This window comes from Etheostoma cragini, chromosome 24 (assembly GCF_013103735.1).
Source record: "Etheostoma cragini isolate CJK2018 chromosome 24, CSU_Ecrag_1.0, whole genome shotgun sequence".
NCBI lineage: Eukaryota > Metazoa > Chordata > Actinopteri > Perciformes > Percidae > Etheostoma > Etheostoma cragini.
Window position 1 is genome coordinate 7,730,026 of NC_048430.1, and position 15,306 is coordinate 7,745,331.

At 42.5% G+C, this 15,306-nt stretch overlaps 2 protein-coding genes across 2 annotated transcripts; both read right to left on the reverse strand.

Moving 5' to 3' along the window:
- Positions 1–251: 251 nt before the first annotated feature.
- LOC117939145 (thymosin beta-12) lies at positions 252–2,100 on the reverse strand. The gene is made up of 3 exons (XM_034864182.1): positions 1,847–2,100; positions 588–700; positions 252–432 (listed from the first exon to the last, which is right to left on the reverse strand). Exons 2-3 carry the CDS (start codon positions 685–687, stop codon positions 401–403), a joined length of 132 nt encoding a protein of 43 aa, XP_034720073.1. The 5' UTR covers positions 688–700; positions 1,847–2,100; the 3' UTR covers positions 252–400.
- A 1,581-nt stretch (positions 2,101–3,681) lies between these two features.
- Positions 3,682–14,495, reverse strand: LOC117939144 (ribose-phosphate pyrophosphokinase 2). The gene is made up of 7 exons (XM_034864181.1): positions 14,203–14,495; positions 10,735–10,918; positions 7,503–7,601; positions 6,152–6,276; positions 5,732–5,905; positions 4,375–4,534; positions 3,682–4,132 (listed from the first exon to the last, which is right to left on the reverse strand). Exons 1-7 carry the CDS (start codon positions 14,322–14,324, stop codon positions 4,040–4,042), a joined length of 957 nt encoding a protein of 318 aa, XP_034720072.1. The 5' UTR covers positions 14,325–14,495; the 3' UTR covers positions 3,682–4,039.
- Positions 14,496–15,306: the final 811 nt, after the last annotated feature.

Here is a 15,306-nt window from a genome sequence, read left to right on the forward strand (position 1 = left end):
GGGTGACGTGTGAGAGACAGCGATTGGCTTGCTGGGATGCAGGCCACGCCCCGTCCCGTCCCTTAGGCCTCTCTGCTGCATGCCGATGTGGTGTTTAAGAGCTGTGCACCTGTCCCCCCCCCCCTTCCTCCTGTTCCTCCTACAAACCCTCATCAGAAAGATGAAGGCCGTGGTCGAGGTGGCGTTTGAAGGGACGGGGCCGACCGTCCTGACGGAGGAGTCATCCCTCCAGAAGCTGCGCGGCTCGGTTATCGTCGTTTTCTTAAATTTCGGTTACAAAGTTATACAGCTAAAAAGAAGTGACTGAAAACAAGGCAATGCGGGAAGAGGGGTGGGGGGGCAGTGGAGTGGGGGGGGGGGGATGGGGAGTGTGTACAGTGCATGACGAGAGGACGGGTCTTCACGACGTCTCCGCCTTCTCCTGTTCGATGGCTGTGGAAGGGAAGGAGATGTGAGATTCCTCAAATTAGGACCATACTGCACCCAGCTCCATATTCAATAAAGCAAACGCAAAGTTAAGGATATAAAGAGTGATGCAATCCCCCCCCCCCCCCCCCCCCCCCCCCAACCAACAATATGAGCCTTACTTTCTTTTGTAGGCAGGGGATTCTTCTCCTGCGTCTCCGTCTTCTTCAGCTTGGTCTTGTCGAAGTTGGTCACCTCCGAGATGTCAGGCTTGTCACTCATTGTTGCAGGTAGTCTGTAAGGTCAGAAAAAAAAAAGGGAAGCACGCCCTTTAGAGAGCACGTGACTGGTCCCAATGCTGAAACTACATGTCAGTTACTTCAAAATATATGCCTCTGTGTATTCATGAGGTTGTTACAATGTACCCTACAAGCAAAATCTAGACAACATGGTTTGATCTGACTTCTTGATCAGTCTTAGGGCGTTGCCTAAAACTCTCACAGCCCCCCCCCCCCCCCCCCACCCAAAAAAAAAAATCTGTTGTGTAGTTAAACTACATGCGTAACCGCAGACTACTTTCTCCTCTAGTGTCCGTCCGCCTCCCTTTGTTCCCGTGCGGGTCTACCCGCCATCCGTCCCCGTTATCCAACGGACACACAGAGGACAGACAGGCTGCTAGACAATGAAGCCAGTCCGAAGCAGACATTTACATAACATGAGGTCTAATGCTGGGCTGTCGGAGAGGAGACCAACAAAATAAAAAAATAAAACGCAACCAAGAGGAGAGACCGCATGCTCATGTGCAAATATCTTGAAAAAGAAAAATGACAATAATAAAACAAGGACCTAATCTAGAAGGTAAAATATTGATTTATGGGTGTCTACTCGGGGCTTTCACATGGAAGCTGTGCACCATCCGCAATTCACTTGTCACGTAAACTCCCCTTTGGGTGCAATCTGATGGAACCACCGCCCAGATTGGCGTCTTTTTGCACAGTCACGTTAGTCTGGAAATCCAAAGTTTAACTCCTCTGCTTCAAATACCCCCCCAAAAAATTTAAAATAAATACCCACCAGACGTGTTCATGGCCAAATAAAGCGCGTAAAATCACAACGTGTTAATTATCTGGAACCATATTGCTCAACCACAAACTGCAACAAAGAAAATGTGTGTGTACTTGAGACAAAGACATGCCAACACGTGCCTGCCCTGCTGTCACATTTCATTTTAATTAGCTAATCAACGCCCAAAAACAACAAGCTGCTTTCACTTAAAACGCGCATTGTCTTATATTCTGTCCCTGGTTCACACAATTTGCGCATTATTGTTCCCCAGCGCCTGGATCCCATTCACCACATGAATCCGGATCCCTTCTAGCTGCAGGCAATAAAAAAAAAAAAAAGCTCAAACAATAGCAATGCTGTGTTGAATGGAGCTTACCGAAGTGTTGGCTGATGGCTGGATGGTCTCTGGTCAGTGCGTTGCAGCAGTAGTGGCGCGTCTTTGCGCAAGCGTTAGATATAGTCAGAAATATGCTAATGACATCTGACATCACCAGTTCCCATCCTCCGTGTCCCCCTGCTGGACAGAAACGAACCCTCCATCCTCATGCTGAAACCAAACACTAAAGAGAAGAGCCAAATATTATCTCCCACAGGTAAGAAATGTAAAAAAAAAAAGGATTTGTTGTGTTTTTTTGCGCTGCATTGGCCACGTGACGCAAAATGATACAGTCCATCTTTCATGGTATCACTGTTTAATATCATACATGGCAGCCCTTTAATTCAGTTTACCATCTTTGTAGCTGTTTTACTTCAAATGTACTATTAGTTCAACTGCACTTGATGTGAAAACGACTCCATTTGACTTCCATGGCACCTTATTTCTCCTCTTTCCTCGGATCTGTCTGCAGCTGGTCGGGATGCCCATTCCTACACAGCGAGCGCCCCCTGGTGGCGATGGGACGGTCATGCTCCTCAGAATGCGACTCAGCACGTGAAGGCAGCCCAGTGTGTACCAGTAGAAATAAATACTAGATTTGATCTTTCAAGACTATGTGTAAAGAACTGTGAATGTAAAAGAATCTGCCCCAACGTGCATCAAATGACAAATCAAAGGTCTTTGGGTATCAATATTGAGCTGTAATCAAATCAGTGACAATTTATCAGCACAGTATGTATTCAGATGGCAATTAATGTATACTCGAGCAAGAATGCTGCATTCAAACCCTAGTTTGACCTTTTTGATGGAAAATCCTGTCAGATCAATATAGTGGGAAACGTGTAAAGCAGCAGAAAAAAGGAATACTGAAGTACAAAAACAATAACAAATATCTTTACATAGTCAACAAATGTTCTGGTATTTTCCTTTGGTTAACCCTCAGGATCTAACTCATTACCATGCGATAAAATTAAAGCCTTAAAGCCATCAAAATTAGTTAAAATGGTCTCATTTAATGTTTCGGGCATTTACTAAAGAGGGACATTATTGAGTTGCATTATGGGAGGTGTAGTATGCATCATTTTTAGTCAGGGTATCATGTTTCTACTGCTGCAATCTACCAATTTAAGTTAAATCTGTCCCCAACTTGCTGTAATGTTCCATTAAATGTAATGATTTAAAAAAAAGGAAAGCACCGAGAAGCATGTGTACGCCATTGTCAAAGCTTTATTGTCAAAGAAACCGCTCTCAAGGGTTAACATAAAATAAAAAAAAAATTATCACGCTTTCCCACCAAAAACCTACAGGCAAACAGCGAACCCCGTCTCATTCAAACGGAAGGATGGGACGGTCTCTTCTCACCATCGTAAGACATTTTACGGTAGAAATCATAACACTAGAACAAGCTTAGGGCTCAACTTGATTTCATGACCTTTTGGAACACGGGTAAAAAAACTACGCCTTGTATAATACACCTTTAATCAACAACAGACCTTGTCAATATATTTAGTTTTTTTAAAGCAATTTCTAAAGAAAAAGGTTGTCATACAGATGAGCCACCAATGGGTGACAGCAGCTTATTGTGGGAGAAATGACAGTGCAGAGGGAAGGAGCATCAGTACCTTCATGTTACTCACTAAATAAAAATAGAAAACTAAAAGTGATGAAGTTAAGTGTGTTCTTTAACGCTTGCGGAGCAGCTTTAAACTGTGGCCTGATGATAGCACTGAGCATACACCTTTACAATCAAAATAGCATTAAGGGTTAGGCTATTTTATATTAATACTTTTAGCAGCTGTTAAAGCAAACATTATAGCACATACTTAACTTTTTGCATTACTTTATGAAGCGGAATGGGCCAAAATATTTCTCATCGCATGACGGTGGAATGCTTCGTTTAATGAGAGCTCAATATGAGGTACACATAAAGCATAGTTACATAATGGAGCCTTTGGTTAAAATGAAGGCCAGGCCTTGGGTGACCAAGGTCGGCGAGACTGAAACTGAAAAATAAAGATACATATCCATAAATACAAACATGGTCTTCAGAGAAGGAAATGTTGTGTCGCTCTGTCTCCTGGGTGAAAATGTCAACCAATGTGTGACCATGACATTTAAACAGTCATATTGAGGTTGGCCAAAAACCTTCGGGGGGGGGGGGGAGAAAGGCCGGGGGCCACCCCCTCTCATTCTTTACAAGGGGACGTGGCTGAAGAGGTAGGACACGGACTCGCCGTTGTGGGTTCTCCTGATCGCCTCCGCCAGGATCATGGAGATGTCGATGACCTGGGAGAAACAAGTAAACGTGAGGAAAATAAATTCACATTAAATACGTTTTGGGGGGGAAAATGGACTCTATGGAGTCCATTTTGAAGTATTTAAGTGTCTTGGAGTGTGAAATACATTTGCATGACAGTCCAAAAATCAAGCCATAATTGTAACACAGAACAAGGCAGTTGGTCAAGTGTTGGTGCAGCCTTGAAAACCACCACGTAGCACATCTTCAGGAACTCTGACCGTGTGTGTACCTGTATTTTCGGGCACGCCTTCATCTTCTCCTCCTGCGGGATGGTGTTGGTCACCACCACAGCCTCGAACGGGGCGCTGTTAATGCGAGAGATGGCGGGACCGGAGAAGATGCCGTGTGTGAGGATGGCGTAAACCTTGACCGCGCCAGCATCAATCAGCCTGAAGGAGACATTAAAGCACTTTAAATGTATTAAGAAAAAGTACTAGTAAGGAAGCAAATGTCAGCATGCTCCCTATTTCTAAATTCAACAAAACCATAACTACAAGCCGTGAACATTACAAGACATATACCTCGTTCCTTCATTCTGCGATAACCCCCCCCCCCCTTTTTTTTGCCCCTGCAGTCGCCATTTTATTCACACACATTGGCACACGCTATCCACACCTGTGCATAACACGTTTGCCAACTCCTTTCAACACCCTAACCGTGACCACCCAATGTGAATTACAGATCATTCTACCTAATCACTAATAATACAATATAAAAGTTCGTCATTTGTCCACTCTCGTCATTTCTCATATTGTCCTGTCTCACGTCCCTTTGTTGTCCCTCTGTCACATTTTATGTTATGTGTTACACTCTGTATGTGGTGTTTTAATCCCCCCTGCCCTTATATAGATCCAGGGTCTCACTTAAACACGGCGAATGGTTACAGTAGGACAACAGTAAATGCACTGAATGTCATATTGTGTTATTAAAAATGAAGTTGTCTTCCAAAGAGGGGGGTGGCGGTAAGCAAAAGAAAAGAGAAAATGCTGGTTTTTATTCTACTTGATGTGCATGCCATTCTAAAACCATCTTTTCTTCTTTTATTTTAAAGCTTTCACCAAGGTGATGAAAACACATGGCTGATTTTCTTTCCCTTATTTATTTTAAGACACAAGTTAAATTATTACAGTTTATTGACTTACATAACCTTTTAGGGAAATGAAGCATTTTAAGATAATCCAAGAATTGGCATCACAATAGGCAGGCATACCAATGTAGGCACTGGCGGACCGTTTCTACTGCAGAGTTCAAAGGGTTAATGGACCAAAAGGTGCAACACTGCATCAGTCCCCCCAGCCTAGCATGGTCTGCACACTGTCTTCAACACTCAAGACTGTGATCCCAATATCAATTCAGATCAGAGCCCGACCGTCAGTCATAACATGGTTGACAGGCCATTTTTATTTTATATAAATATAAATAAATAACCAAATATTCAATCATCAGAATCATTTATCGGCCATTATAAAATGCAGATACCGATCAGGAAAGGCCTAACATTGGTGGGACTCCAATTCCTAATGAAGCTCAGCCATGTCCGCACACTTCACAGACAAACATGAAAAACGGGTCGAAATGCTACTGACTTGTCGGCGGCGTGGCAGATGGTGCCACAGGTGTCGGCCATGTCGTCCACCATGATGGCCACGCGGTCCTTGACGTCCCCCACCAGCACCATGCGGTCCACTTCGTTGGCCTTCTTCCTCTCTTTGTGGATGAGCGCAAAGTCCACGTTCAGACGGTCTGCGATGGACGTCACACTGGACACGGGAACAGGAAGAGAGGCTCATTACATGCTCGTCCAACAGAGGGACTTGCCGACTCTTGATTTAACTTCGTGGCGGCAACGGACTGGAGCTCGCCTTCAAAATGGTGAAGCCGAGCAGAGATCTAAAGAAGTGTCTGCACCGTCACGAGCTTTTGCAGGCATCTCCGAATAAGAGCGCCACTATTACGAATGACTCACGCGTACATCATTGTGTCCCTGGAACCTCGCTGTATCTTACCGTTTGGCTCCGCCGGCATCCGGGGACACTATGATGCAATTCTTCCACTCTGGAATATTTTCTCTGATCCACTGCAGGACAGCGGGCTCTGCGTAAAGGTTGTCTACAGCGATGTCGAAAAAGCCCTGTAAAGAAAGACAACAGCGTGAAGATCCTTAGAAAAACATTTTAGGTTTAAACAGTCGGTCCAGGAAATCAGGGCCTGTGGCACAAATCCAGTTTTAATAAAATGAAAACATTAAATATCTATGCCGTTTCCTGGGATTCTCGGCCCCTGAACCACGAGACCACGTCACAAAATAGAGACATTACGAGCTTCAGTGTGGACTGCACGAAGACACAGAGAGAGAAACAGAGAGCCTGAGAGTGACACAAGTGAGAGTAGTAGTGGAAATACTAATTCTATTACAACTACAATTACTAAGTGCTAGTAGTTGGGGTTTACATTCAAATTTGCATCCTCGTCCTTTCAACTTATTCACACCCACTACTCTGTCTTTACTACCTCTGCTGAAGCCTCGCTAAGCTAAGCTAGCACCTCCAATGGCTCTACTCCATTTAGGCCGCCAGCGAAGGCGAGCTAACACAAAATAACTTGCACAAACTTTGGACGTTTTCACACAAACGTCATTTGGTCCGGACTTTTCAATTTAACCCGAACCAAAAATTACAGTTGGAAACCTCCCCCGGACCAGGATCTAGATCACAAGACCAAATTTTGGTCAGATAAAAAGAAGTGGTCCTGTTTTTTTTATAGTGTGAACGCATATTTTGGATGGGTCGAACCAAATACAAGACGCTCTGGCAGCTGGACAGCTCCTTTAAGGAATAGCCCGGTGGAGAGTGAGGGTGAATGTAAATTTAAATGTGCTGTATTTATATAGCGCTTTAAGTAAATGTACGGTGTAGCTTTTGGTTTGTCTCTGAATGAATGCTCCAGAAGGAAAGTTCCCGTGTGTCACTTCTCAACAAACCAAAAAGAGCTTGGCCAGTGGGGGCGAGCAGCAATCAGTGGAAAAAACTCAGACATAGAGAGAGGATACGAGAGGACGGGGAAGCCTGTCTACAAACCAATCAATTAAAAGTATCTGGAGACGCAGCTCAGGTATGGGATGACAGCAGGATGTAGTGTTGACGCATGTAGCTCTATAGTGCGCTTGCATAATTGCAGCGTGAAACCAAAACTTACCAGATCAAATGTGGTCCGGACCTGGGTTCGGGTTTTTTTATGTGTGAAAACGTCCCAAGTTCTTTGGTGCCATTGATAAAAATGAAAGCTAGCAGTCGTTTTTTTTACACAAGCTTTCAATACAGAACCAACATGAAACGCCCAGGGAAGCTGTGCACTAACCTGGATCTGTGAGGCGTGGAGGTCCATCGTGATGATGTGGTCGGCGCCGGCCACGGACAACATGTTTGCCACCAGCTTGGCTGATATGGGTGCTCGGCTCTGGGACAAGAATCAAGACACATTCGCTGGAGGTAAGCAAGTAGGAAAAAAATTCTCGGAACTTTAAAAATACTGGAAGGTTGTCCTTTTCTATGCAAATCATTGTCAAAATGAAATTTGATGTCGACTTGAAAGTGGACCTGATTTTCAACCAATTATCTAAAGTCTTATGAGACAGCCTCTGCTTGCTACTTAGTTTTTTTTTAAAGCACCCAGCTGTGAGCTTTCTCAGAGAACTCTGTCTTACTGAAAGAGGCTTTGTCAGGACTTTACCTGTGACCTTTCCATTGCAGCCCAGGTAAAAAAAAAAGAACTTTGCTTGTTGGCAAAACACTCGACTACCCGGTCATGGTGGCTGAGCTTGTAAATCCATCAGGCAGTTTGGAGATTCGGGCTGACGAGATACCTACTGCAACCGGATGAACTAAATTGAACCTGATACATCAGTGATAAGAAATTCCATTTTTTTTTTTTTTTTTTTTAAATGACCAAACAATGATAGGATAATGCAATATGAATAAAAAACAGTCCTGCAGGAAGCCTGGAAATCTTTCCTGTAACCCTCAAGGCACCGTGTGGATGGGGTACACCAACGTGCTTGCAGGGCTTTGACCCTCGCGTGGTCCACCCTCATGTGGGTAAGCTTGTCTGCAGGCAGAGGTGCCAACTAGTGGAGCCCTCTCTTGTTGCTTCATACAGACCTGATTTGCTTTTGTAGTTACATAAACAACCGAGGCATTGCATGATAATAATTCTTAAGGGACGCAGGTTGTGTGAACCTGTTTCTCAGATCCGCTGGAATGCCTGATGTGTCAATTTCAGACGTTCTGAGCAGAGCCCGGCTACAATTCTAAATTGGAGTGTTGAACAAAACTGCGCTCACAGTACATTGTGTACACACAAGTTTTCCCATGAATATACCACTGCGACATTAAGTAACATTTCAATCTGGGATGCTACAAAGGAAATACAAACTATCATTTAGCATTTATACACATCATATACAACTGTTCATAAACTGTAGATGCAGACGCAAGGACATTTTTTCATAATTGCTACCATCATTACTGGTCTTAGTTCTAGGGAATTGTTGGGTTGCTGTAAATTATAGAGTGTGGTCTAGACCTACTCTACCTGTACAGTGTCATGAGATAACTCTTGGTATGATTTGACACTAAAGTACACATTAAGTACAGCACGTGTCAGCAATTATACCTTACATTGATATTATTCCAACTATGTTTTCCTCTTACATAAGTGGATTAAAGTATAGTGTTATGATTAAGTTATTAGAGGCTACGATAGATGAGGTTTAAGTAAGGTGTTACCCATGCAAGGAGCAAGGAGAGAGGTCGCACTGCAAATTAGGAGGGCCAAGATAAAATGTAAAATAAGCTAGAGGAAACTTTAAGCAGCAACAGTTTGAAGGCAGCATGGCACGGAACTAATGGGTCAGCATACGGTAATAATACTGAAAACAAGTCAGCAGGCTATGATAGTAACAAAGGTCGAGCTGAAGCTTTCAACTCCTTTTTATTTTATAGTCACGTAGAACACATCGTAACTGCTTTCACATCCACACTGTGCTACATTCCTCTTATGTTAAAGTTGGAGATGTTGTGCATACATACAGCTGCAACACAGGTAGGTGCAGGGAACAACTGACAGTGGTTCACGGAGCGGTAGGTTGGCTTCGCAAAAAAACTCAGAGCCTTCTATGAACGGAATGACTCACTCAAAATATCGCTTTTGGGAGCCAAAATCGGGATTAAAATTGGATTAATTGTGCAGCCCTAGTCTCCTATTGCAGGAAGATTGCTTGTAAAAGATAACTATAGTGGTGGTGGTGGGGGGGGGGGGGGGGGGGGGGGGGGGGGGTAGAAGATGCCTCCATCACTTTGCTGAACTTTCTGTAAACACCTGGAAGGTCCAGGCACTCAAGCCAGACTTTTATTTATGGATTTTTGCCAGCTTTTAATACTATCCAGCCACATATTTTAGCTTGGAAACTGCGTACCTGGTTTAATCTTGAGGTAAACTGTGTCGGCTGGACTGTAGATTTTTACTTTTATGTAGATCTCAGAGGGTTAGGGTGAATGGCGCTCTGTCAGAGCAGTGTTGTTCTTCCACTGGCTCTCCTCAGGGCTGTGTCCTGTCCCCACGCTGTACATTCTCCAATTATAACCAAGGATATGGTCATTGATTTTAAAAAAGTATCCCTCCCACCATCTAAGAATTTCATTAAGGGAAATGGAATTGAGTTTGTTGAACAGTATCTAGGGACCGTCATCAATAAAAGCCTGAAGTTTGATGAGGTCTGTAGGAAGGGAGAGCAACGTTTGTACTTCTTTAGGAAGTACAACGTTATTAATGTAGATAGGAAAAGAGTGTACTTACTTTTTAAATCGGTTCTTACTTTTGACATGATTGCTTTTTACGGCAACTTGAACATCAGGGACAAAAAAAAAACCCGAGCTATTGTAAAAGGTGTACTGGTGTCCCACAGTCCCCCTTAATGGTCTTTGACCAGCAAGTACTTTGCAAGGCCCGATCTATATTAGACTGCACAAACCACCCCCTTCACTCTGAGCTCGTAATACTCCCCTCAGGTCGCAGATTTTGGGTATTTTGGTCCACCAATAGGGGTAAAATCTCCTTGCCCCATGTGCAATCACTCGGCTTAATTTGCACATGTGATGTAGAATTCTTTTTAATTATAGAAACTCTGCAGGGTGCCCAAACTTTTGCAGACAACATTTTTGAGTTATGTTATTTTGAAAGTGTAAATGACGGAAATACAATCCACTTTTTTGTGACATATTATACGAATGTCTAATGTGTCACTTGATGCCTTTTGGAGATTTTTCCATCTTTTCTTGGCTTCTTTATGCACATTAATACAAATTTGTACCTGGGGTGCCCAAACTTTCGAGCCCCTCTGTACAGGAAACCTTTTTTTTTATTATTAAGGTCACTCCTGATTGAATATCCTATAATAGTAAAGTGACTGACTGACTGATGCATGCATGTAATCATCATTCCAATCCAATAAAAAAGGTCATAGGTGAAGTGGGTAAGTGGAAAATGTATCAAACATTTGTTTCGGAGTTATGAAATGTGTGTGCGTATCTACCTTGTCCTTTTTGTCCTGCCGGGCGTAGGGGAAGCAGGGGATGACTGCGGTCACACGGGACGAGGAGGCAATCTTGCAGGCGTTGATCATGATGAGCAGCTCCATCAGGTTGTCGTTGATTTCGCCACAACCGCTCTGCACGATGTACACGTCCTCGCCGCGCACGCTTTCCCCGATCTCCACACTGTTTGAGCGACAAATAGGGAAACGCGCCAGCTTTAGGACTGCACGAAAGAGCAAAGATCTCAGGCTGATGTGAGAGGAAGCGTTGCGTTTGAATGAAACCGAGTCTAAGACTTCAGCACATCTTTATGAACAAGTTATGACAAGCTGTTGGCCATTGAAACATTAAACCATCTCTAGACAGCAGGATTAAGCCCTTCCAGATTATCATTCAGGTTAACGTAAGAGCCAATGAGATATCGGAGTGATAAGTGTTCACCCACGGTGAAGTTATGTATGACACATCTGCCTTGAAGGTTAAGAAACAAGTCTGGGCCGAGTCCCTCTGCTCATCGGAGTAGGTTTGAAGAAGAAAAAAAACTACTTAAAACTGTGCTGCAACACACAGCACGTGTGTGAAGCATTCCTCTGTGGGGGGGGATGACCAGGCCCTGGTCATGTAATCACTTGATGTGGACTGTTGTGAGGAGTCTGTGCAGTCACAAGGGTCAGTTTTTTTTTTTTTTAAAGAGGCCAGTCCTTTCAAAAAAGGTCGTAAACCTCGGCAGATGAACCTGCCACTCACATTGTTCAAACTCACTGACTACTAAAGCCATACTCGCAAACAAAAGTAGCAATTTGGATAATTAGGAGATCATTTTGGACACCGCCAGGAATGCATTGATTTAAAACACAATTTTCCTTAGCCATGAATCTTTTTTTTGTTGAAGGATTTATTCAATAAGTCATTAATAAAAGTGAAAAACGTCAATGACAGTTCCGATGACAGAGTCCAAGGGGACATCTCCGACCACCAGTCCAAAACCCACATTGATCACATAAGCAACAAAGGCAGCAAATCCTCCTAAAACCTGATAAAGCAGGGTTGCACATTTTGGCCAATTTCTTTCCAGTCAATTAACTAACTGACCATCTGCTGTTCAAGCTCCATCTAAACCATCAGCTATAGAGCCTCTTGAGTTTTGTTAACAAAAACACATTTTATTTTGCAAAAGCCCTTTTACCATTTAGTCAAATGTTCAAGTTGCCGCACAACACATTCAAATCCTTGAAACTGATTCTCTAAATCAGAGTATCTGTTCAAAAAAAAACATAAACAAGGCAACTTTCTGTGTGCTATGGATACATTTTGGTCAGTACAAAGAAAGTTCATTAGTTATGGTTCATCACCTAGCCCTAAGATAAGCTAATATTCTATTCTAGACCTGAACGGGGGAAAGGAAAACATTTAAATGTTCAAATTGTATGTTGAAGCATTCAGGATGAACGGCCACCTTGAGAAAAACATTTTCTGCTGCAGAGGCTAAAATTAACAGCAGTCAAGGTGACAAAACGTGGGAACAAAACAGAAAACAAGTGAGGCCTTCAATACATAGAAAGCCAAAAAAAGAATAGCCACATGTGGGAAAAGTTACCAATGTGGGCTCTCTCTTTTTGATATTCTAAATCTTCCTGAAATGTACTGCATTTATCAGTTTATATACAAAGAGCACCAGAGCAAAACAACAATACAATCTTTCTTTGGACATTTCTCCCTGTGCAACCAAGCAGCACGTCCTTCCAAGGAATCCACCCCCTCCGCCTGGGTCCTTGACCTCTGAGAATCACCTGGCAAAACGTATCGGAGCTGTGAGAAGAGCTGTTATTAGCGTATCGTTCTCCCCTCTCTCTCTCTCTCTGTTAGTCTGTGAGGATGAGAAAATAATCTTTGTTTTGCATGTCGCCCAAACAGCTGCGTTCCCTAGAGAGAACCCTGAGCTTGGATAATCAGAGTTTTCCCTGGATTTTAAAGTTGTGGGTGGAAACAGTACCAACAGGGAGGGGATGAAAAAAAGTCAAGACACCTATACAAGACCTGTATAACAGAGAAAAGCAGTATTGGAAAACACTCTTTAGCTTCATGCAAATTAAACATTACAAAACAGAAATCCAGAGTGCATTGCGATACAGTGAGTGAGCGAGTTACCACAGCAGGAATTAAACTGGTTAAAAACAACAACAAACACTGCAGTGCTTGGTTTCTTATTACTGAATCAAAGAGCATAAACATTTACTTAGGAGATGGTTAGAACAGCAAAAATACATTAAGATAGCTGCAGCATCGGACAAACTGCGTGGTGATGAGTTCAGGTCAAGAAAGTTCAGCAAACACGCCATTTTCAAAAAGGTCATCCTACAGAGGTTAAAAACCAGCTACATGAGGTTATAAATTACTATGTTCAGGGCCAGGCAGTACAATTAATACGTGTACTAATTTGCTATGCTAGTTAATATTAAACGAGGCTAACTGCTTGCGTGAAGTCTGTAATTCAACTAGCTACTGTAGCTAATTGTTAGCTTGGCTGCTTTGGAAGCCAGAACTGCATGTGACTAAACTCCCCTTGTGAAAACAGGCAGCAGTGAGAACTACCTGTACATTTATTCCTAAGTAACTGCAAGTTATCCTCTTAGTTTAGAGCAAATATTTAACATGTAATACCTTGGTCTGAGTTACCATTAATAACTTTGCTTATAACAGATGCTTATAACTACAGTGAGCCACGTTATTATAAGAAGTGTATCATCGCCTGTGTCAATTTTTACCACATCAACACGTTTCGGGGGAACAGTATTCACCTAGGTTAAGATGCTAGCTAGCTAGCTAGCTAGGAGAAGACTTTCCAGGTGTCTTGTCTGTGTTTTAAATGCTTAGCTAGCTAGTTAACATTTTAACGGGGTAATTAACCAAGCAGCAAGCCATCTACCCTCAATTAAAAAGGGGCTTTTCCACAACGTTTAGCTAGACCAAAATGAGGTGATTGGGGGGGAGCGTTTAAAAATACATACACACTGGGGCCTGATACATTTTTTGCTTATCCATAACGGTAATCATCCATAACATGGGAAACATACGTAACATTAGCGTGATGTTTTACGTAATTTCTAAACTTATCTGGTTTTGTCAGTCTGCTGTATTTGAACAATTGCAAAGGCAGATATAGTAATTAAAAACTCAACTATTATTAAATGTTAGAGGTAACTTTAAAGCTGTCCGATAAAGGACGCACATGTGCTAACTTGCTAGCCTGGTGTGTTTACATCATGGTTTACATGCGGCTAAACGTTACAGCTTTGCCACCGGAATAGTAAACTATTGTTAGCTTCAGGCTAACCTACCCACATGTGGTACCAAGGCTGGAGCAACATGAGAAGCCATTTGCTATAGCAACCCAAACATGCTTCTCGTGCTAATGTCAAAAGTCAAGAGAATAATAGGCGTCGTCTACAAATTAAAAGGTTACTCACCATGTCTCCTGATTGCTGAATTTCTTCGTTATAACTTTCCCCAGCTCTAGTCCCAGTCGATCAGCCACTTTTTGGGACAGGTCGTGGTGGGAGCTCCCGCTAAAAAGCACGATGTTAGGCATGTCCGTAAATACGCTGCAGTTTGCTTAGGAAAGGAAAAGAAAAGAGAGTAAAGAAATACGACAGGAAGACCCACTCAAGGGTTATAGAAATGGGAAAAATAACGTGCTAACGTTGCAGCTTTAGCATTGCACTGGGGTAGCGAGTAGAATCGGCAGAGAGGGAATTTCATGTCGGTATTTGCATAGTAAAAGGAAGTGCCCTCCTCCCATTGGTCAGTGGAGGATGCTGCCTTCAGGCACACGTACACTTATGACGCTGCTGTATTATTTATAAGACGTACAAATGCATATTTGTAAGATTAACAAATACTATTTAACTATTTAAAACCCTCATTCTTAAAAATAATTTTATGCGTTTAATTTTGCGTTTTTTATAACTAACTTATCTTATTTTATGTTAGATGTTTTTGCCATCCTGTTTTTCTAAAGCAATTTTTAACCTTATTTTATACCTTATATGTAGTCCAAAACAAATTAGTTTGCATTTTATTATATGCATTTTATTAGTTTTTCTTTGTTTTCTTGGTTTTGGACAGTCAAACAAGTTGTTTGAATGTTCAGCTTGTGCTTTTGGAATTATTGGAATTTTTTTTTAATCAGTGGCATTTTAGAGAAGAGAAGGTCACCTGATGGCTGATGCGGTGGACATTTGTGATATTGGGTCTGGTTTTGTGGTGTGTTATTAGATTTTCCAAAAGTCAGCTGATACTTGATGCCCCTCTTACATGCAGCATGTCTTTTACAGTTCAGTGGTGACATACGTTCTACTATCATTGCTGTCATGTGCTGCTAGGAAGCAAATTTACTGTTCTTCAGATCCAGCTCGGGTCAGAAAGAGGAGGAATTGTATTGGACCTATCCTAAGAAAACAAGTTTTTTTTTTCCAGACGAGATAAGGGTTAAGCAGCTGCCCTGTCTTGACTACAACCAGCACTACTGATTTATACGTGCATTGTGCTAACATGGACTTTGAGTAATCATT

Coding starts and splice junctions, on each gene's coding strand:
- LOC117939145 (XM_034864182.1), bottom strand. CDS start 687: ATGAGTGACAAGCCTGACATCTCGGAGGTGACCAACTTCGACAAGACC. Junction 433..587: donor TCCCCTGCCTACAAAAGAAA/GTAAGGCTCATA, acceptor TCCCTTCCACAG/CCATCGAACAGGAGAAGGCG.
- LOC117939144 (XM_034864181.1), bottom strand. CDS start 14,324: ATGCCTAACATCGTGCTTTTTAGCGGGAGCTCCCACCACGACCTGTCC. Junction 6,277..7,502: donor TCCACGCCTCACAGATCCAG/GTTAGTGCACAG, acceptor CTTTCTTTACAG/GGCTTTTTCGACATCGCTGT. Junction 4,535..5,731: donor ATCTGCCACGCCGCCGACAA/GTCAGTAGCATT, acceptor TGTCTCCTTCAG/GCTGATTGATGCTGGCGCGG.